Raw genomic sequence first — 24,422 nt, 5'->3', positions numbered from 1 at the left:
GATTTATCAAATTTTAAGATACATTACTCTGAATTGAAGGTCCTAAATATTCCTTTAGATCCTCACATGGGGGGTTGTTTACTAAAGCTAGTGAGTGCAAAATCAGGCTCACTTCTGCGTAGAAACCAATCAGTTTCAAACCTCAGCTTGTCCAATTGAGCTTTGGCAATAAAACCTGGAAGATGACTGGTAAATTCCATCTTATTCATTTTGCAACCCCATCCTGGTCGGTGTACCAGATACAGTACACCACATTCTACTAGCTAAGCTGCCTAGAGGGGGAACCCATCTTCTTACCTCCACTTTTGAGTCCCCCAAATATGTACCTCATTTGTTGTCTTTGATTTAGAAAGTCCTCATGGCCCCTCTGTAGGACTATGTACCCCCGTTTCACCACAAAATTGGAATCTGACATGCACCCTACATTTACTACAGGCTAAATAAGAAGGGATATATTGTTCTCACATAAAACCTGGTTAGCAAACTAATTTCAGGAACAAGGTCATAACAGTTTGTCCTGTTGGTACAGAGTACCCAAAGTATCACACAAAATCTTCCCATAATTGCCAGATTTATATTATATAGGATTTATATAGCGCCAACAGTTTACGCAGTGCTTTACAATATAAAGACGGACAGTACAATTACAATACAATTCAATACAGAAGGAATAGGAGGGCCCTCCTCATGGAGCGTACACTTTAAATGTATGCTGGAGGTGCTCAGATTTGCTTTGCATATTACACATTTTCTGGGAATGTCCTAAAGTCCACCCGTTATGGACTTAAATTAGGAAAATTATTGCTCAGCTTACCTCAGCCAATGTGGATGACCATCCCTTGGCTTATTTGTTACAGGTCCCACTATCTAGATACAAGTCCTCTTCGCTGGTCCCCCTTCTTAATGCAGCCAGGGCCTGCATACCCTCCACTTGGAAAAAACAGGTACCCCCTTATGGAGTTGCTAAAGTTAACGATTCAGATTGAAAAGTTTACAGCCTCTTTATACCACAGGGGAAGATAAGTTTAGAGACACTTGGCGTCCCGGGTTCGCTTTCACCTACTCTACAGAATATCAGAATTTGTTGGCACCTTTGGACACTGGATGGTGCGAGACTGCTCTATTTAACTGTGCTGGATATAGTTCCATAATAAATGGATATGTAAAATATATATAGGTGCAGCGCTAATATATTTTACAGATTACTTTGAAGGCATATGGTTTACCTTTTAGTGTGTTCAGCTGCTTTCATTTCATTTCATTTTAGTTACATATAATTTTTTCTTTTTTTAATATCTTTTTTATTATTTGATCATTAGCGCTTGCTTAATTTTCTTCTATAATAAATGGATAGCTTGGACCAGCGTACTTTTTGAAAACTTCCTGTGATCTTCTGGCAGCATTCAGCTTGGGCTCATGGGGACAATCCAGTCTCCTACTGTCATGACTCTTATTGCTCTTTTCCCTTGTGCTCATTCTTAACATTTTTTTTCCTCCTTTGCTATGCCCTTTTACCTTCTTTCTGGACATCTTATGCTTTCTTTTAGTCATTGTATCTTCATCTTCTCTTTCTGTTTCTTGTAGTATTTGTGTAGTCCCCTTCCCCCATTCTTTCCCATGTTGCCAGTTCTATAAATCCTAAAATCAGAGTCCATACAGGTAACTTCTGCATATCTCCAGGATGTTTCTCTGAAATTCAATGTGTCACATCATAGGGCAACAGACTTTATTACAATGATTGTCTCTTTATTGCCTTTACATACTTCCCATGAACAAATTTAGATAGTGGCTGCATACGTTTTATGTTATAGACTTGCTTGAGTTGTGGCTGGGGAATTGTGCCTTCTGTATATCCATTAAACATGCACCTGTGCTGTGTGTGTTTCCTAATAAAAAAAAAAAGGATTTTGTTTACCCTTTAGCTAGACTGGGGACACAGTGTCCAATGCATGACTCCCCATTTCTTCTGTGTTCCATTGCAAATGCCACTGAATTGCATATTGCAACTGCATGGGGATCTCTCTGTTTGTATCTAATTAGATCTAATCACTATTTAGCTCTCATCAGCAGAGCACTAGACTGGGAGACTTATGGATTGTGGTATATATATTGTTTTAACAGGAACCAGGGGCGGACTGACAAGTCACGGGGCCCCAGGACAATAGGGGATTATGGGGCCCCTGTGTGCTCACCCACACTCAAACCACACCCAAAAAAGCCTATGAAAGGTACCAGGGGCATCTCATGGGGCCCCTTACTGACCCCAGGCCCTCGGGCAGTGCCTGAGTTTCCGAATGTTCAGTCCGCCCCTGACAGGAACTATCTCACACTACATGGGTCATACATTAACCTCTGCAGTGCCATATAACATGCCTCATATATGAACACAAACATACTTCTGACACAGGAATGTAAAGATTTACTATACTATAGGATATACATACAGGTCAACTAATGACACCATGAAACTGCATTAACCATTTGCGACCTTCCCATAGGAGATACTGTATACTGCTATAGGGCAGCCGCACTGTGCAGAATCATGTATATAAATGTGATTCTGCACGTAGTAGTCATGGGTACACGTGTGTGCCACCTCTGCTGTGATTGGTCACAGCAGAAGCCGTTCAGCGAGTGCCAGGACACGCTGTTCATCTAGGAGACTGAAAGAACACAGCTCTACCTATGTAAACAAAGCAGAGCTGTGCCCTGTCAGTGACAATATGCCTAGTGAAAATGACACACTGCAAACATTACACATAGCTAGGCACAACGTTAACCCCTTGATTACCCTAAATGTTTAACCCCTTTCCAGCCAGTGTCATTAGTACAGAGTCCGTGCATATTTTTAGCACTGATAACTGTATTAGTGTCAGTATCCTATTGTCCACCGCAATATCGCAGTCCTGCTACAAGTCGCTGATTGCCGCCATTACTAGTATAAAAATTAAAAAAATAAATTCCAGTATATATAACATAGTTTGTAGACGCATTAACTTTTGCGCAAACCAATCAATATACTGTTAGATTTTTTTTACCAACAATAAGTAGCAGAATACATATTGACCTTAATTTATTTTTAGCAAAATAAAAAACCCAGAGGTGATCAAATACCACCAAAAGAAAGCTCTATTTGTGGGAAAAAATTACATAAATTCCACTTATATACAGCATTGCATAACTGTGCAATTGTCAGTTAAAATAACACAGTGCCATATTGCAAACAATGGTGTGGTCAGGAATGGGGGTAAATCTTCTGGAGGTCAAGTGGTTAAGCAAAGCACTTCTTATTCAGGTGAAAAATACACGGTATAGGTAGGAAAGTTTAAAATTCCTTCAACATCATGTCCCAGTGACAGTGTTTTCATTAATACAGAAGATGAGGGGAAATCGTATTAAAGGACACACACATAGCAGCAAGAAGGCCACACAGAAGAGCTTACCCTTCACTACCAGCCTATTAAAAAGGTATAGAGCTACAGCTAAATAGTATTATTGGATAATTGTTTTTGCATCAAATGTTTTTTTCTGTAAATTTCCAGAAGTGTGGTGACAGTTGGTAAAGAGGACTAGGAATGTTGGACAATCACCATTGAGGCTCTTTGAAATGTTTGTGTTCCTAATACTTCGCTGTAATATTGGGAGAATTTTCTTTTCACTTGATTAGGGAAACCATCCAATTCCTGTGAAGCCACAGCTTGTACTTGCTACAGAATGCAAAAGGCTTTATTTATGAAACCAGGACAGACATTTTGTTTTTAAACTTTTGCTTCTCCACTCCACCTCCAGCACTCAATATTTGTAGAATAGTTTTGTTTTTCTTGTCTAGCCATTATAGTTACTAATATTTATCCATATTTAGCTGGACCTCTTCTATAATATTAGACATTTTGTTGCTTCTCCAAGCTTGTATACCAAGTGCAGAGGGTTAATAAAACTGTAGGTAAACATCTGAAATGCATTGAGACTCTTAACAGTCAAACAGAATTCAGACCAGACCAAGCATATTCCTTGCTGGACCTTTCGGTCAACACCACCTTTTTCAAATACACTGATAACTTCTACAGACAGAAGCATGGCTATGCTATGTTTCCCATTGTATATATCCATTGCAGCTAACCTGTACATGAAGGAAGTGGAGAAGAGCCTTGCACTCTTTCAGGTGATTAACATCAAGTATTGGTTCAGGTACTGTATGTGGATGATATGTGGGTAAAGCTTAGAACACTGGAAACATGCACTACTTTTAGTGCAGTGCGGTGCGATTTCATCCCATTCAAATTGCACCACATAGACTTGCATATGAATTGCACAGGAATGCACAGCATCTTCCTGTGCTATTTAGATCAGGGCATAGTGTGAACAGGTCCTAAATATCAAGGTGGGGTGACTTGGACATTGTCTACAGGAAACCTATCCAAAATGACAAGTGTTTGCTTTTTGACTTCTGCTACCTCCTGGAACACAAACTGTGGGTTATTAGGACTCTTAACAACAAACAGAGAAAAAGAAAAAAGAAAAAGACACAGAATACAGACATCTCAGGAGTGCTTTGAATGTTTGTGACTACCCAGACTGGACTTTCATCAAAACATCCACAAACTCAAGCAAAAACACAGAACTATGAAATAGTAGAGAGAAACAGAACACATGGAGTAAAGTAATCATTCTATATGCATCTGGAGTGTCAGAAGAACTCGGAAGTATCTTTTAAGGTGAGGTGCACATTTTTGATAGCTGGTTCACAAGAGTCATGAAAGAGGCTATCTATGCCAAACTGGAACAACCATCCCTGAGCAGGGGTGGAGGTCTTCGACACCATGCGTTTTCCACATACAATGTCATTTTAACATTTTGACAAAAATGTACATCTTTAGCTATGAAAATCAAGGAATTGACACCTATGCAAACTACCTGACACCTATGATGGAACTATGTAACTAGTAATAACTTTACACCTCCTATCTTGTTCTTCCATAATCAACATTTACAGATTCCATAGTGATTGTATTAAGGTGTCTGTGCTTAGATATAAATGCTATGCTGGGGTATGTTCCTGACACCCACTGCAAATGAAAAAGTGGTGTGAAGAAGGTATGAAATGTGATGAACTAAACATACCTGGGTGTAATTTGAGCAGAGTTCAGTGAACATTACTAAAGTATGGTGCCGAATCTGAAGTCGATGGGGGCTGAATGTTTAAAAAAAAAAAAAAAAAAGGTGGATTTTCATACAAATGGCTGGGGCTAGGCTGTGCTTGGGGTAACGTATCAAACCAAATAGAAAAATGTTAGTATGGAGTAATTCTTAAGGCTGCATCCACTCCTAAACAGAGTGGTGTAAGCAGGGCATATTCCTATAAATATGAAAGTCTTTTATTAGGCATATTACAGGTGTTTTTGCAAGTATACCAAGCTTCAGTAGTTTGTTTCCTTGGCTGGCAAGGGAAGGAGATCCGGTCTATAGCAGGCGAGGAATTCTTAAAGCATAAAAGTGCATGCAAAAACACATGCACTGTGCATTTATAAGCTTTTCTGTTGAAGTCTATGGAGCCAAACATACCTGACAATGCTCGAAAAAAGCTTGTGTACTTTTTCAAGCCTAGGTAAACTGAACGTACAACTGTGAACAGGGGGCAATTAAAAAGAATGGGATTCTGCATGGTCGGGTATGCATGAATCGGGTATGGATGCATGGTCGGGTATGGATAAATTAAAACATTAGAAATCCATTAAATCCACAGTATGTGTTTGGTCTGAACTTGTATTTAGATCAAACACATCCCTAGTGACTAGTACTAGCTATACTTTGCCCTGGATACAGACATATTGTCTAGTCATTTAAAAATCTCACTATTCATTGTTATGCATAGAAAGGTGTATTCAGTTGGTGATTTTCTATGTAAGAATATTCCAGGCATCTATAAGGGGTCTACTTTTCATTGTAAAACAGCTATATAGCTTTTATAGCGTTGTCATTATGTCAGCTTGTCTCCCTTTTAGAAGTTTTCAGTAGCATTAATGAACTGACACTTTAATAAGAGAACTTGTTTTTCCAACAGCATGGAATAACCGACAAGATCCTTCTAATCAAGTGTTTGTCTGTCTTGGGATTTGTCATCTTTATATTTTTCCTCAACTCATTTATTCCTGCAATTCACCTGGATCTTGGTAAGGCTTAAATTTTTTTCAGCTAAAATTCACATACATTGATTATAATGTATTGAGTATAATCAATATTATACAAACAAACGGCTTCATACTTGACTAATGGCTGGAGGAAAAATGGGTTTTCGTGAACAAGCTGAGTATGCTAATTTACCTACTATGAAACCAAGGGCAAAACACACCCTTTTATTCATGAGAAACCTACATAAAAAATTCAGTGCACTTGGAGCCTGTTTTAGACTGTGATTATATGAATTGCCTACTGGCTTCTTATATCTATGATGATTCTTTTTAATAGTTCCAGTGAGGGTACAGAGCTGTGAGCTCAGGTGAAGAGGTCTAACCTCTAGACTCTACAAAGGATATACACTTAGTGTCACAAAGATTTTGTATATATAACAGAGCCTATAAAGTATAAATATGGGAAGTCGTTAAAAAAAAAAAAGTTTGTAGCACATTGGTAGAGCATCCACCCTTACCCAATTATGGAGCATTTCAAACAAAATATAACAAAAATGAATTTCCTGAAGAATATGACAGAAGTAAGAGATCCTCATTCCTGTAACTGCTTTTGGCTTTTTTTAACTGGTATAAAATTGCATTTTTTTTGTTCATAATAGCTGGTATGCAATGTTGAACTTGCTATCATTTTTCTGTTACTGATCAGAGAGAAAACAGGATAATACAGTGCTCTTTAAAGATGAAGTTATGTTAGCAAGTTAACAAATGAATTTAGTGCTGTGCATTTTCTCATTCAGCATTTTTCTGAGTAGATAGAAATGTTATCAGTTAAAATTTGTAATCTTGGTAAGAAGTGATTAGAATTGCTAAGACCACAAAGCTCTTGTAATATCCTTTGATGTGTCTTGTCTGGCCTTACTAATTTATGTTGTAATATCTAGAAACCCAACCAATGAGTTTTTTTTTCTAGCTTTGTTTATAGTAGGAAATGGTTCATTTCTTTGACAGGTTTTTATTGTTGTCTGTGTGCCCTTTTGTAAGATTTCTCCTCGCATCAGAGGTGCAACAAAAATTGAGAGGAAATTTAATAGGTGGGAAAATCCCTCTGACAATGGTCAGGAAGTGAGAATAAATGTCCTAAATAGTGATGGGCCCAACACCCCCCTTGTTTGGTATGCTGTATAACATTCGAACCTAATGAAAGTTGACCGCAATCTTCGAACAGGGACAATTCACAAAGCGGTATCTTACCATCTGAGTATGCGGTAAGATACCGCACAGCTATTAAAATACTATGTGAGTTATATTATTAAGTTATGTTGCATTTTAGTAGTGAAAACATTATTTAATGTTTCAGCTGAATGTAAAAAGAATTGCTGGCATATACATTTTAAAAAATGACATGGGGCCCTCACTATACATACCAAGCCCTTCAGGTCTGGTATGGATTTTGAGGGGAACCCCCATGCCAAAATGTAAAAAAAATGGTGTGGAGGTCCCCCCAAAATTCATACCAGACCCTTATCTGAGCATGCAGGTCAGGAAAGGGGAGGGGGCGCAAGCCACATGTCCTCAACATGGGGGGTAACTTGGGGGCAGGGGGAGCTCTTACCCGCAACTGTAGCCGGTGGTTGTGGGGATGTGTGGGCAGGAGGCTTATTGAAATCTGGAAGCTCCTTTTAAGAAGGGTATCCCCAGATCCCAGCACCCCCCCCCATGTGAATGAGTATGGGGGTACATGGTACCAGTACTCATTTACAAAAAAAAAAAGCTTAGTGTTAAAAATTACAGAAGAAAAGTCCTTTATTAAAAACAAAAATTAAAAAATGTACCCTGAAGTAGATCCAACGTCAATTACGATGCCCACTGTAATGATTGTGCACAACAGAGACATGGAGCTGTACGCGGCATGCCATCTTGTTAAGGTCTCAGCATTTTTGTTTTTCATGAGCAATGATCTTCCTGTAAACAGCTAATCAGTTTTGGCAGGATGTCTGTTTCCACTAACCATGGAAAAAACTTTCCTCTATCCTATCGTACAACAATAATAACTCAGTCAAGCCGTCACACATGACCTGTAAGGCCATTAATGCTCTAGGAATGTAGACTGTGCCATAAAATGTCTGCTCCACAATGTAACAATTTCACATACAATTCATAGAATTCAACAGGAATAGGACACATTAATGTTAGGCATATAATTGAATAGGGAATATCATACTGAACAAATCAAGGTCATTCATGACTATGTTAGCACATAGGAAAGGGGAGAAAGCAGTCTCCTCCCTCCTGGGTGACAAAGGTACACTGTGTTTGGTATCCCTGGGTTCAAAATATAATTCTGAATAATAATCTGCCAATTGCTGGAATACCACCTGCACATATTGGAAGTTGTTAATATTAGTATGAAACTGTAGTCCTGTCATGTGCAATAAGGGAAACTGGATTTTTGTACTTACCTGTAAAATTAATTTCTTGGGTTTATAGCTTAGTACAAAACTGAGGTATTTCCTGTATGGGAGGATTTATATCGGGGATGGCTTGTTTGTTTCTCCCAGCGTCCAATCACCTATAGGTTGCATATAACCCAGGTAGTTGTGGTTTATAGCCTACTCTGTTTCCTGTGATGTACTCCAAGAAATGGATTTTACAGGTAATTACAAAAATCCAGTCTTTAAGGAAATGTTATGTCACCTAATTCTTCTGTACTATGGCCATATGTAAGCCCTGCTCACGTGCTTTTGCTTCAATATATATATATAGATATATATATATATATATATATATATATCATAATCAGATCCATGTATTGCAAATAGATAACTTGGGCTTGCCATATCAGCAGCAGATGTGTGACTGAAAAATATTTGAAAGTATTGTGGCCCTTGTGATACTGAACCACTTTGGTAAGTTAATGTCAAGATTTGCATGCCCCCCCCCCAAGAGTAATGGTGCACCATTTGCAAATTTTGATGTTACTCCACCATCTCAGCAGTATCCAAGCTGTAGTAACATAACTAGAGATGAGCGAATCGAAGTATCCGAAGTGGAATTCGAGTCGAATATCGGAAAAATTTCGATTCGTGCCGAATCCGAAAAATAGCCTAATTCGGACGCGCGAATCGAAATTTTTCAGAAAATGGCGGCTGACATGTGCGGCGACGGAGCGGGGATGTCTGGGAAGGCGCGCAGACAAGGCGCGCTGACCCATAATGCATTCCTCAACTACATGTGATCGCATCAGCCAATCAGCAGCCAGCCAGCCAGCACTGTGTAATGGTCGAGCTATAAATAGCGGCCATTTTGGAATTCTTCATTTGCCTGCAGTTATTGAACAGAGGCAGACCGCTCTGTACTAGGGACAGGGACAGAGTTAGGGCCACAGAAACGATAATTGGGGACAGAGAAAAGTTACTTAGGGACAGAGAACCATTACTCAGGGACACAGACTTGTTAATGAGGGCCACAGAATCGTTATTTAGGGACAAAGAAACGCTAGTTAGGGCCACAGAATTCATACTCAGGGACAGACAGAATTGTTACTCAGTGCCAGAGAATTGTTACTTAGGGCCACAGAAACGTTATTAGGGCCACAGAATTTGTACTCAGGGACAGACAGAATTGTTACTGAGTGCCAGAGAATTGTTACTCAGGGACAGACAGAATTGTTACTGAGTGCCAGAGAATTGTTACTTAGGGCCACAGAAACTTTAATTAGGGCCACAGAATTTTTACTCAGGGACAGACAGAATTGTTACTGAGTGCCAGAGAATTGTTACTCAGGGACAGACAGAATTGTTACTGAGTGCCAGAGAATTGTTACTTAGGGCCACAGAAACTTTACTTAGGGCCACAGAATTTTTACTCAGGGACAGACAGAATTGTTACTGAGTGCCAGAGAATTGTTACTCAGGGACAGACAGAATTGTTACTGAGTGCCAGAGAATTGTTACTTAGGGCCACAGAAACTTTACTTAGGGCCACAGAATTGTTACTCGCACAGACACAGAATTGTTACTCGCACAGACACAGAATTGTTACTGAAGGCCACAGAACTGTTACTTAGGGCCACAGAATTGTTACTCGCACAGACACAGAATTGTTACTCGCACAGACACAGAACTGTTACTGAGGGCCACAGAACTGTTACTTAGGGCCACAGAATTGTTACTCGCACAGAATTGTTACTCAGGGCCACAGAACTGTTACTTAGGGACAAAGAAACGCTAGTTAGGGCCACAGAATTCATACTCAGGGACAGACAGAATTGTTACGGAGTGCCAGAGAATTGTTACTCAGGGCCACAGAAACTTTACTTAGGGCCACAGAATTTTTACTCAGGGACAGACAGAATTGTTACTGAGTGCCAGAGAATTGTTACTCAGGGACAGACAGAATTGTTACGGAGTGCCAGAGAATTGTTACTCAGGGCCACAGAAACTTTACTTAGGGCCACAGAATTTTTACTCAGGGACAGACAGAATTGTTACTGAGTGCCAGAGAATTGTTACTCAGGGACAGACAGAATTGTTACTGAGTGCCAGAGAATTGTTACTTAGGGCCACAGAAACTTTACTTAGGGCCACAGAATTGTTACTCGCACAGACACAGAATTGTTACTCGCACAGACACAGAACTGTTACTGAGGGCCACAGAAACTTTACTTAGGGCCACAGAATTGTTACTCGCACAGACACAGAATTGTTACTCGCACAGACACAGAACTGTTACTGAGGGCCACAGAACTGTTACTTAGGGCCACAGAATTGTTACTCGCACAGACACAGAATTGTTACTCAGGGCCACAGAACTGTTACTTAGGGACAAAGAAACGCTAGTTAGGGCCACAGAATTCATACTCAGGGACAGACAGAATTGTTACGGAGTGCCAGAGAATTGTTACTCAGGGCCACAGAAACTTTACTTAGGGCCACAGAATTGTTACTCAGGGACAGACAGAATTGTTACTGAGTGCCAGAGAATTGTTACTCAGGGCCACAGAAACTTTACTTAGGGCCACAGAATTTTTACTCAGGGACAGACAGAATTGTTACTGAGTGCCAGAGAATTGTTACTCAGGGACAGACAGAATTGTTACGGAGTGCCAGAGAATTGTTACTCAGGGACAGACAGAATTGTTACTGAGTGCCAGAGAATTGTTACTTAGGGCCACAGAAACTTTAATTAGGGCCACAGAATTTTTACTCAGGGACAGACAGAATTGTTACTGAGTGCCAGAGAATTGTTACTCAGGGACAGACAGAATTGTTACTGAGTGCCAGAGAATTGTTACTTAGGGCCACAGAAACTTTACTTAGGGCCACAGAATTGTTACTCGCACAGACACAGAATTGTTACTCGCACAGACACAGAATTGTTACTGAAGGCCACAGAACTGTTACTTAGGGCCACAGAATTGTTACTCGCACAGACACAGAATTGTTACTCGCACAGACACAGAACTGTTACTGAGGGCCACAGAACTGTTACTTAGGGCCACAGAATTGTTACTCGCACAGACACAGAATTGTTACTCAGGGCCACAGAACTGTTACTTAGGGACAAAGAAACGCTAGTTAGGGCCACAGAATTCATACTCAGGGACAGACAGAATTGTTACGGAGTGCCAGAGAATTGTTACTCAGGGCCACAGAAACTTTACTTAGGGCCACAGAATTTTTACTCAGGGACAGACAGAATTGTTACTGAGTGCCAGAGAATTGTTACTCAGGGACAGACAGAATTGTTACGGAGTGCCAGAGAATTGTTACTCAGGGACAGACAGAATTGTTACTGAGTGCCAGAGAATTGTTACTCAGGGACAGACAGAATTGTTACGGAGTGCCAGAGAATTGTTACTCAGGGCCACAGAAACTTTACTTAGGGCCACAGAATTTTTACTCAGGGACAGACAGAATTGTTACTGAGTGCCAGAGAATTGTTACTCAGGGACAGACAGAATTGTTACGGAGTGCCAGAGAATTGTTACTCACGGCCACAGAAACTTTACTTAGGGCCACAGAATTTTTACTCAGGGACAGACAGAATTGTTACTGAGTGCCAGAGAATTGTTACTCAGGGACAGACAGAATTGTTACTGAGTGCCAGATAATTGTTACTTAGGGCCACAGAAACGTTATTAGGGCCACAGAATTGTTACTCAGGGACAGACAGAATTGTTACTGAGTGCCAGAGAATTGTTACTTAGGGCCACAGAAACTTTAGTTAGGGCCACAGAATTGTTACTCAGGGACAGACACAGAATTGTTACTGAGGGCCACAGAACTGTTACTTAGGGCCACAGAATTGTTACTCGCACAGACACAGAATTGTTACTCGCACAGACACAGAATTGTTACTGAGGACCACAGAACTGTTACTTAGGGCCACAGAATTGTTACTCGCACAGAATTGTTACTCAGGGCCACAGAACTGTTACTTAGGGACAAAGAAACGCTAGTTAGGGCCACAGAATTCATACTCAGGGACAGACAGAATTGTTACGGAGTGCCAGAGAATTGTTACTCAGGGCCACAGAAACTTTACTTAGGGCCACAGAATTTTTACTCAGGGACAGACAGAATTGTTACTGAGTGCCAGAGAATTGTTACTCAGGGACAGACAGAATTGTTACGGAGTGCCAGAGAATTGTTACTCAGGGCCACAGAAACTTTACTTAGGGCCACAGAATTTTTACTCAGGGACAGACAGAATTGTTACTGAGTGCCAGAGAATTGTTACTCAGGGACAGACAGAATTGTTACTGAGTGCCAGAGAATTGTTACTTAGGGCCACAGAAACTTTACTTAGGGCCACAGAATTGTTACTCGCACAGACACAGAATTGTTACTCGCACAGACACAGAACTGTTACTGAGGGCCACAGAAACTTTACTTAGGGCCACAGAATTGTTACTCGCACAGACACAGAATTGTTACTCGCACAGACACAGAACTGTTACTGAGGGCCACAGAACTGTTACTTAGGGCCACAGAATTGTTACTCGCACAGACACAGAATTGTTACTCAGGGCCACAGAACTGTTACTTAGGGACAAAGAAACGCTAGTTAGGGCCACAGAATTCATACTCAGGGACAGACAGAATTGTTACGGAGTGCCAGAGAATTGTTACTCAGGGCCACAGAAACTTTACTTAGGGCCACAGAATTGTTACTCAGGGACAGACAGAATTGTTACTGAGTGCCAGAGAATTGTTACTCAGGGCCACAGAAACTTTACTTAGGGCCACAGAATTTTTACTCAGGGACAGACAGAATTGTTACTGAGTGCCAGAGAATTGTTACTCAGGGACAGACAGAATTGTTACGGAGTGCCAGAGAATTGTTACTCAGGGACAGACAGAATTGTTACTGAGTGCCAGAGAATTGTTACTTAGGGCCACAGAAACTTTAATTAGGGCCACAGAATTTTTACTCAGGGACAGACAGAATTGTTACTGAGTGCCAGAGAATTGTTACTCAGGGACAGACAGAATTGTTACTGAGTGCCAGAGAATTGTTACTTAGGGCCACAGAAACTTTACTTAGGGCCACAGAATTGTTACTCGCACAGACACAGAATTGTTACTCGCACAGACACAGAATTGTTACTGAAGGCCACAGAACTGTTACTTAGGGCCACAGAATTGTTACTCGCACAGACACAGAATTGTTACTCGCACAGACACAGAACTGTTACTGAGGGCCACAGAACTGTTACTTAGGGCCACAGAATTGTTACTCGCACAGACACAGAATTGTTACTCAGGGCCACAGAACTGTTACTTAGGGACAAAGAAACGCTAGTTAGGGCCACAGAATTCATACTCAGGGACAGACAGAATTGTTACGGAGTGCCAGAGAATTGTTACTCAGGGCCACAGAAACTTTACTTAGGGCCACAGAATTTTTACTCAGGGACAGACAGAATTGTTACTGAGTGCCAGAGAATTGTTACTCAGGGACAGACAGAATTGTTACGGAGTGCCAGAGAATTGTTACTCAGGGACAGACAGAATTGTTACTGAGTGCCAGAGAATTGTTACTCAGGGACAGACAGAATTGTTACGGAGTGCCAGAGAATTGTTACTCAGGGCCACAGAAACTTTACTTAGGGCCACAGAATTTTTACTCAGGGACAGACAGAATTGTTACTGAGTGCCAGAGAATTGTTACTCAGGGACAGACAGAATTGTTACGGAGTGCCAGAGAATTGTTACTCACGGCCACAGAAACTTTACTTAGGGCCACAGAATTTTTACTCAGGGACAGACAGAATTGTTACTGAGTGCCAGAGAATTGTTACTCAGGGACAGACAGAATTGTTACTGAGTGCCAGATAATTGTTACTTAGGGCCACAGAAACGTTATTAGGGCCACAGAATTGTTACTCAGGGACAGACAGAATTGTTACTGAGTGCCAGAGAATTGTTACTTAGGGCCACAGAAACTTTAGTTAGGGCCACAGAATTGTTACTCAGGGACAGACACAGAATTGTTACTGAGGGCCACAGAACTGTTACTTAGGGCCACAGAATTGTTACTCGCACAGACACAGAATTGTTACTCGCACAGACACAGAATTGTTACTGAGGACCACAGAACTGTTACTTAGGGCCACAGAATTGTTACTCGCACAGACACAGAATTGTTACTCGCACAGACACAGAATTGTTACTGAGGACCACAGAACTGTTACTTAGGGCCACAGAATTGTTACTCGCACAGACACAGAATTGTTACACAGGGACACAGAACTGTTACTGAGGGCCACAGAACCGTTACTTAGGGCCACAGAATTGTTACTCGCACAGACACAGAATTGTTACTCGCACAGACACAGAATTGTTACTCGCACAGACACAGAATTGTTACTGAGGGCCACAGAACTGTTACTTGGGGCCACAGAAATGTTAATCAGGGACACAGAATTGTTACTGAGGGCCACAGAACTGTTACTTAGGGCCACAGAATTGTTACTCGCACAGACACAGAATTGTTACACAGGGACACAGAACTGTTACTGAGGGCCACAGAACCGTTACTTAGGGCCACAGAATTGTTACTCGCACAGACAGAATTGTTACTCGCACAGACACAGAATTGTTACTCGCACAGACACAGAATTGTTACTCAGGGACACAGAACTGTTACTGAGGGCCACAGAACTGTTACTTAGGGCCACAGAATTGTTACTCGCACAGACACAGAATTCTTACTTGCACAGACACAGAATTGTTACTCAGGGAAACAGAACTGTTACTGAGGGCCACAGAACTGTTACTGAGGGCCACAGAACTGTTACTTAGGGCCACAGAATTGTTTCTCGCACAGACACAGAATTGTTACTCGCACAGACACAGAATTGTTACTGAGGGCCACAGAACTGTTACTTGGGGCCACAGAAACGTTAATCAGGGACACAGAATTGTTACTCAGGGACACAGAATTGTTACTCAGGGACACATAATCGTTTAATTAAAGAGTATGTCAGACAACATGCAGAGGAGTGGCAGAGGAGGCAATGTTTTAGGAGCGAGCAGACGTGGCAGCAGAGGAAGGGGTCGAGGCAGCATTATTCGCAGCCAGAGGCCAGTGCTCCCGGTGTCATCCAGCGGTCGTGTCTCCACCGACAACCCTGCCGTCATCGATTGGTTGGCTCGGTCGTCTTCCTCTTCCCAGGTCACCTCTGACACCTACAGCCAACGGTCGGTGGGTACGTCAGACACAACCGTTAGTTGGCATGGCCCGGGACCAAGCCCACTGAAATCACGTGTCCTCTACCTGCCCCTGTCCTTTGGTGTTCCCTCACCAAGCGAAGTATCGCATGCTGTGGGCTCAGCCCCACTGTACAGTGAGGAAGAGCTAACAGAGGGCGGTCAGGAACGGGGGGAGACATCCGCCTTTTCAGCAGCTAGGCGAAGAAGTAGTGGCGAGGAGAGTGGCCCGGTAGCCGGTCTAGAGACAGGTCTGTCTCCTGACCCAGACGCAGCCGAGGGGGCTAGTAGTGAGGCGGAGACCCTACTTGATGATGAGGAGGTTGATCGCACTTGGCAGCCTCGTCGTCATCAGGCAATTTCTTCCGCATCATCAGGAGAAGAGGGTGGCAGCTTGGCAGTGAGCGAAACAGTCGGTGGGTTGCCCAGGAGACAGCAGCAGGGTCGCAGCAGTGTCAGTGGAAGCAGTGTCAGTGGAGCCAAACGGCCACGGAGTAGAGCACCAGCTCCACTGCAGCCTACCACCACGGCCAGTAGTGGTGCCGGTGTGCACGGAGGAAGCAGCAGTCAGCCAGTGAGGAGTATCGGGGGCAAAGTTTCCTACTCGGCGGTGTGGCAATTTTTCGTCAAGCCGCCCGAGGAAGTAAACGTAGCCGTATGTCGACTATGTGGCCAGAAAGTCAAGCGTGGCCAGGGGGCCCATGTTGGGACTACAGCGTTGCGGCAGCATATGCAGCGTCGCCATTTGGTGGCCTGGGAAAACCGTGATAAAGATACGGCGGTTCTGCCCGCCCCAGCCCCCGCTCCATCACCCGCTCTGTTACTTGCTCCGTCACCCGACGTCAATCGCCCTCCATCAGCCAGTCAAGGCTCCAACACCTCTGCTGAGGGGAGTTGTCGCTCGTTGGCATCTTCCGCTCGTTCAGATGCTCCTTCTCCTGCTACTCCTCTTCACGGATTCCGTCAGCAGTCTTTCTTGGAATCCGTTTCCAAGAGACAACAGTTTGCGAGCACGCACCCGACGGTGCAAAAGCTGAACGTCCTCCTGTCCAAGTTGCTGGTGCTGCAGTCCCTCCCTTTCCAAGTGGTGGACTCAGCACCTTTCAGAGAAATGATGGCTTGTGCCGCGCCGCGGTGGAGAGTGCCAAGCCGTCATTTCTTCGCCAAAAAGGCAGTGCCAGCCCTGCATTCACATGTAGAAGAGATGGTGGGCCAGTCTTTGAGCATGTCGGTCTCTGCCAAAGTGCACGGCAGCGCCGACGTGTGGAGCTGTAACTACGGTCAGGGACAGTACATGTCATTTACGGCCCACTGGGTGAACGTGGTGCCGTCACAGCCGCACCAGCAACTTGGACAGGTCACGCCGCTTTTGCCTCCACGTTTGCACGTCCTTGGTCCGGCAAAGATGTCCGCCTCTACCACCTCTTCTTCCGCCGTGTCCTCAGCCGCCACCCCCGTGCCAAGTCCCATTACCCGACCGGCATATCACATGTGCAGGGCGCAACGGTGTCACGCTGTTCTGCACCTGGTATGCCTTGGCGAACGTAGTCACACAGGGGAGGAACTTCTGAGTGTAATGAACAGAGAAATCGACAGATGGCTGTCTCCGCGCAAACTGAAAATCGGAACCATGTTGACCGACAACGGAAAGAACATGGTGTCTGCTCTGCGTCAAGGAAGGTTGTGCCATGCGCCATGCATGGCTCACGTGTTCAATCTGGTTGTCAAGCGGTTCCTAAAATCCACCATCCCACTGCAAGACATCCTTAAAATGTCACGTAAACTTTGCATGCATTTCAGCCATTAATACACCGCAAAGCACACCCTCCTTGAGCTGCAGCGGCAGAACGGAATTCCACATCATCGCCTGATCTGCGACGTTGCAACAAGGTGGAATTCAACCCTACATATGTTAGACCGCCTTTACGAACAGCGAAAGGCCATCACCGATTTCCTGATGTTAAAAGCGGATAAAGGTACTCCCTGTGTAACTTAGATGTCAGCCATTGGCAGCTCATGCGTGACACCTGCCGCTTGCTCAGGCCCTTTGAGGAGGCCACGCTATTCGTGAGTCGGCAGGACTATGGGATGAACGACGTCATTCCTCTGTTGCACGTCCTGGAACAAATGCTGTTAACAATGGCTGGTCAGGGTGCGGTAGACGTGGCGCACAGATCTCAACGCCACATGACCCCTGTGGGGGCAGGACAGGAAGAAGAGGAGGAGGTAGAGGAGGACATTGGTGCTCAGGAATTATTGAGTGAAATGGGTGGTTTTTCCACTCAGCGGACAGGAGTGGAGGAGCAGGAGCATCTGGTAGAGGAGGAGGAGGAGGAGACAGAGGACCCAGACGCACCGTGGCAGTATGCTGTGGAGATGGAGGCAGGGAGTCCCTCGCATTCCTTGGCACAAATGGCCCATAGCATGCTCGGTTGCTTGCGTAGCGACAGCCGAATAATAACCATCAGACAGAGGGATGACTTTTGGCTGTCCACCTTGTTGGACCCTCGCTACCGTTCAAAAATGGTGGCCTTTTTCACACCTGCTGAGAGGGAGGCCAAAATAACGTACTATAAAAACCACCTATGTAGTCAGCTGGTCTCTGCCTGTCTGCGCCAACGTCCATCCTCAGACACTGTGGGCCCTGTGCGCTCGCGTTCCGCTGCCATGGCAGCAGGGGAGGGGTGGGGTGGTAGGAGCAGTGGCAGCTCCACCAGCAGCGGCTGCCTCAGTCTGCAGTCGATGATGAGTAGCTTTCTTCACCAGCGCAGTGAGGAAACTACTAACCAGCCGCAGCAGAAGCAGCAGCAGCATCAGGTGGACCTGGAGCAGGACCTCAAACAACAGGCTTGGGCCTACTTGGACAGCACCCTGCCAACCGAGGTAGACAATCCCCTTGACTACTGGTCAACGAAACTTGACCTTTGGCCCCAACTAGCTGAATTTGCCCTTGAAAGGCTGTCATGCCCGGCCAGTAGCGTGGCATCGGAGCGCGTGTTTAGTGCGGCAGGAGGTATTGTAACTCCGCGGAGGACACGACTGTCCACCCAAAGTGTGGAGAGACTCACGTTTGTGAAAATGAATCAGGCGTGGATTAGTCTGGATTTCAAACCACCAGTTCCTGACACAACTGACTAAATCCGCCATGAATCATGCCTCAAACATGTGCCACTTTCAGGTCTCCTCACACACTGCTGGTGTGTAGAATTTTTTGACATAGGGTGCTGCCAGGCCCCTAATCTGCCATAGGCCCCTATATACCGCCTCCTCATGCTGCTGCCAGGTCCAGAGTCTCTCATGGGTCCCTGTACGGCCTCCCATTGCTGCTGTCTCCATCGCCACACTCTGCCATGTGCCACTTTCAGGTCTCCTCACACTGCTGGTGTGTAGAATTTTTTGACATAGGGTGCTGGCAGATTACGGGCCTCCCATAGCTGCTGCCAGGCCCCTAATCTGCCATAGGCCCCTATATACCGCCTCCTCATGCTGCTGCCAGGTCCAGAGTCTCTCATGGGTCCCTGTACGGCCTCCCATTGCTGCTGTCTCCATCGCCACACTCTGCCATGTGCCACTTTCAGGTCTCCTCACACTGCTGGTGTGTAGAATTTTTTGACATAGGGTGCTGGCAGATTACGGGCCTCCCATAGCTGCTGCCAGGCCCCTAATCTGCCATAGGCCCCTATATACCGCCTCCTCATGCTGCTGCCAGGTCCAGAGTCTCTCATGGGTCCCTGTACGGCCTCCCATTGCTGCTGTCTCCATCGCCACACTCTGCCATGTGCCACTTTCAGGTCTCCTCACACTGCTGGTGTGTAGAATTTTTTGACATAGGGTGCTGGCAGATTACGGGCCTCCCATAGCTGCTGCCAGGCCCCTAATCTGCCATAGGCCCCTATATACCGCCTCCTCATGCTGCTGCCAGGTCCAGAGTCTCTCATGGGTCCCTGTACGGCCTCCCATTGCTGCTGTCTCCATCGCCACACTCTGCCATGTGCCACTTTCAGGTCTCCTCACACTGCTGGTGTGTAGAATTTTTTGACATAGGGTGCTGGCAGATTACGGGCCTCCCATAGCTGCTGCCAGGCCCCTAATCTGCCATAGGCCCCTATATACCGCCTCCTCATGCTGCTGCCAGGTCCAGAGTCTCTCATGGGTCCCTGTACGGCCTCCCATTGCTGCTGTCTCCATCGCCACACTCTGCCATGTGCCACTTTCAGGTCTCCTCACACTGCTGGTGTGTAGAATTTTTTGACATAGGGTGCTGGCAGATTACGGGCCTCCTATAGCTGCTGCCAGGCCCCTAATCTGCCATGGGCCCCTATATACCGCCTCCTCATGCTGCTGCCAGGTCCAGAGTCTCTCATGGGTCCCTGTACGGCCTCCCATTGCTGCTGTCTCCATCGCCACACTCTGCCATGTGCCACTTTCAGGTCTCCTCACACTGCTGGTGTGTTCAATTTTTTGACATAGGGTGCTGGCAGATTACGGGCCTCCCATAGCTGCTGCCAGGCCCCTAATCTGCCATGGGCCCCTATACCGCCTCCTCATGCTGCTGCCAAGTCCAGAGTCTCTCATGGGTCCCTGTACGGCCTCCCATTGCTGCTGTCTCCATCGCCACACTCTGCCATGTGCCACTTTCAGGTCTCCTCACACTGCTGGTGTATTCCATTTTTTGTCATAGGGTGCTGGCAGATTACGGGCCTCCCATAGCTGCTGCCAGGCCCCTAATCTGCCATGGGCCCCTATACCGCCTCCTCATGCTGCTGCCAGGTCCAGAGTCTCTCATGGGTCCCTGTACGGCCTCCCATTGCTGCTGTCTCCATCGCCACACTCTGCCATGTGCCACTTTCAGGTCTCCTCACACTGCTGGTGGGTTCCATTTTTTGTCATAGGGTGCTGGCAGATTACGGGCCTCCCATAGCTGCTGCCAGGCCCCTAATCTGCCATGGGCCCCCGTACCGACTCCTCATGCTGCTGCCAGGCCCGTAATCTGTCATGGGCCCCTGTTGTCGCTTGTTGGCATATTCCGCTCGTTCAGATGCTCTTTCTCCTGCTACTCCTCTTCACGGATTCCGTCAGCAGTCTTTCTTGGAATCCGTTTCCAAGAGACAACAGTTTGCGAGCACGCACCCGACGGTGCAGAAGCTGAACGTCCTCCTGTCCAAGTTGCTGCTGCCAGGCTCGTAATCTGTCATGCGCCCCTGTACCGCCTCCTCATGCTGCTGCCAGGTCCAGAGTGTGTCATGGGTCCCTGTACGGCCTCCCATTGCTGCTGCCAGGCCCGTAATCTGCCATGGGCCCCCGTACCAACTCCTCATGCTGCTGCCAGGCCCTTAATCTGTCATGGGCCCCTGTACCGCCTCCTCATGCTGCTGCCAGGTCCAGAGTGTGTCATGGGTCCCTGTACGGCCTCCCATTGCTGCTGTCTCCATCGCCACACTCTGCCATGTGCCACTTTCAGGTCTCCTCACACTGCTGGTGTATTCCATTTTTTGTCATAGGGTGCTGGCAGATTACGGGCCTCCCATAGCTGCTGCCAGGCCCCTAATCTGCCATGGGCCCCTATACCGCCTCCTCATGCTGCTGCCAGGTCCAGAGTCTCTCATGGGTCCCTGTACAGCCTCCCATTGCTGCTGTCTCCATCGCCACACTCTGCCATGTGCCACTTTCAGGTCTCCTCACACTGCTGGTGGGTTCCATTTTTTGACATAGGGTGCTGGCAGATTACGGGCCTCCCATAGCTGCTGCCAGGCCCCTAATCTGCCATGGGCCCCCGTACCGACTCCTCATGCTGCTGCCAGGCCCGTAATCTGTCATGGGCCCCTGTTGTCGCTTGTTGGCATATTCCGCTCGTTCAGATGCTCCTTCTCCTGCTACTCCTCTTCACGGATTCCGTCAGCAGTCTTTCTTGGAATCCGTTTCCAAGAGACAACAGTTTGCGAGCACGCACCAGACGGTGCAGAAACTGAACGTCCTCCTGTCCAAGTTGCTGCTGCCAGGCTCGTAATCTGTCATGCGCCCCTGTACCGCCTCCTCATGCTGCTGCCAGGTCCAGAGTGTGTCATGGGCCCCCGTACCGACTCCAAATGCTGCTGCCAGGCCCGTAATCTGTCATGGGCCCCTGTACCGCCTCCCCATGCTGCTGCCAGGTCCAGATTGTGTCATGGGTCCCTGTACGGCCTCCCATTGCTGCTGCCAGGCCCGTAATCTGCCATGGGCCCCCGTACCGACTCCTCATGCTGCTGCCAGGCCCGTAATCTGCCATGGGCCCCTGTACCGCCTCCTCATGCTTCTGCCAGGTCCAGAGTGTGTCATGGGTCCCTGTACGGCCTCCCATTGCTGCTGTCTCTATCGCCACACTCTGCCATGTGCCACTTTCAGGTCTCCTCACACTGCTGGTGGTTTCCATTTTTGTCATAGGGTGCTGTATGGCCTCCCATTGCTGCTGCCTCCACCGCCACACTGTGGCTCCACACTCTGGTTTTGGCCCCGTGACTGCCCAAATGAGTGAAGTGTGCGGTGATTCTAAGATCGACGGCACTCATCTGCATGTCATACTGCCTGACAGTATTATTTCTCTTCCCCAGCAGACTCCAAGGGCATTTAAATTAAAGGTACAGTGTTCAGCACTAATATTAAGTCTCTCTGAAGCCTAGAAACACCCTTTTTTAAGTTAAATTCACAGCGAATATATTCGACTCGAATCGAAATTTTTCCACGAATTCGCCGAATCAGTCGAATCGAATTTTTGAATACTTCGCTCATCTCTAAACATAACACTAATACTTTAATAAAATGATTGCAATTATTGACGGTATTGTACCACAATGTAAGTGATACATTCAGGGCCTTACTTAGGACTTTCACAATGGCACCATTTTGTCTAAATCTGGCCTTGCATTTGTATGCACCAATAACTACCTTTGCAAGAAAACACTGTACAATATGACCTGTTCTGGAATATAAAATTATGGAAGATAAATTTAAATATTTTTTTTTTTCTGGACACAGGATGGATTGCTATTTTGGGTTCAATATGGCTCCTTGTTCTTGCTGATATCCATGATTTTGAAATGATCCTGCACCGAGTGGAATGGGCAACTCTGCTGTTCTTTGCTGCACTGTTTGTTTTAATGGAGGTAGGTTTTGGGTGTCTACTAAAATGTTTTTCTTTTGTATTTCATTTGACCTGTGAGCCTATTTACTTTCTTCCACATTATGAGATAGTTAACTTTGTGGACTTGTTTGGAGGCTTATTTCTCTTTCCTTTTTCCTCCATTGAAGGACACCGGTATCTATAATTATACTGCCACCTACAGAATAAAATGGACACTGGCAACACAATGGAAAAATTGGCCAGCACAAGATTACCCTGCCCTCAATCTTTTTTGGCAGTGTGCTCAAAAAGTCAGCATTATCTTCAGCTTGGCTGTTCTCTGTTGAGTTGGAAGATTTTCTACCATCAATGGCTTCTGCTAGAGTCATGCTAGATATTTTCAATTCAGGAAATCTCTATAGCACTAGGTTCGCAGTTTATACTAGTATTCTTTCTGCGATAGCCATAAATTTCTGCAAGTTTCTCCTGTCATCTCCAGCTTATGGTAGATATGGACTGGATTTGGAATCCCTAGCTATGTAGGCAAAGGGGGAAAGATCCCAGTGATGATATTGACAATATTTGGTCATGTCCTTATATGGTCAATGACTTCAGCATCTACCAGACTTTCCGTTCAGTGTGTGACAAGAAAATGAGTGGGAAATGTCTTGGCAGTGATGTGGTTTTGTGTTTGTGTTTTTTTTTGTGTGTTTTTTGAGTGTGTGTGGTTTTTTTTGTGTGTGTTTTTTTTTTTTTTTACGTATGATTTTTTTTTTTTTTAACGTGTGAGCTACCCCTTAAAACTCATACCAGACTCAAAAGGAACTTTTTTCCCATTCTTGCTGTAGGATGTGTTTAAACAAAGAAGCTGTTAAACACAGATGTCAGTCATTTGCCAACAATTTTAAAACTTTTTTCTTTGTAAATGTCAGTATTAAAAAAAAATGACTGCTCCCGCCTGCACGATTTTAAAAAAAATTTTTTGCATTGGAAAATGTTCCCCAATGCCCACCCATTATGCAATAGTATCAACACCGGTTGCCTATTAGCCCAGAAAATGGGCTTTTAAAATTTGACAGATTTGGCTTCTATTTCAGTGTGGTTTGGATTCAGCATCTGAAGTTCACCTATCCCCTGCCACACTGAGCCCTGGCAGCTCAAGTCATCACTACTATTTACCTGGTGATTCCACCAGTTTCCCTTCGGTCCATTAATAAACTGACCATGCCAAGCATGAAAGCAGATTTTTGCTGATGTGGTCATTTTGTATACCCAGGATCACTGATACAGGCATGCCATGCCTCAGTGCAACGTGCCTGTATTTCATGTAGTCAGTTTTGTGGTAACACCCCCCCTGACGAGCCCTGCTTTGTTGTGGCTGCAGTGGGTATGAGCGCAGATCTGTTTTCTGGAGAGCACACACACGGAGGGGAACATAGTTTCCCAATTCGTGTGATGCGTGTGATCGGTTTTCTGGAGAGC

General features: G+C 45.3%; 1 protein-coding gene across 1 annotated transcript in view; it reads left to right on the top strand.

Annotated features, from left to right (window-relative positions):
• Nucleotides 1-24,422, top strand: part of OCA2 (OCA2 melanosomal transmembrane protein) — a 444,033-nt gene that overhangs the window by 326,504 nt on the left and 93,107 nt on the right. Inside the window, exons 18-19 of the mRNA XM_089693490.1 lie at nucleotides 6,062-6,170; nucleotides 22,856-22,983. Coding sequence (XP_089549616.1) covers nucleotides 6,062-6,170; nucleotides 22,856-22,983 — 237 coding nt within the window. The remainder of the gene's footprint in view (nucleotides 1-6,061; nucleotides 6,171-22,855; nucleotides 22,984-24,422) is intronic.

The sequence above is a fragment of the Staurois parvus genome, unplaced genomic scaffold (genome assembly GCF_062004578.1).
Source record: "Staurois parvus isolate SC_StPar_1 unplaced genomic scaffold, SC_StPar_1.0 ptg000634l, whole genome shotgun sequence".
Taxonomy (NCBI): domain Eukaryota; kingdom Metazoa; phylum Chordata; class Amphibia; order Anura; family Ranidae; genus Staurois; species Staurois parvus.
Note: the sequence above shows the minus strand (reverse complement) of the source record. Positions and strands in the feature narration are given on the sequence as shown.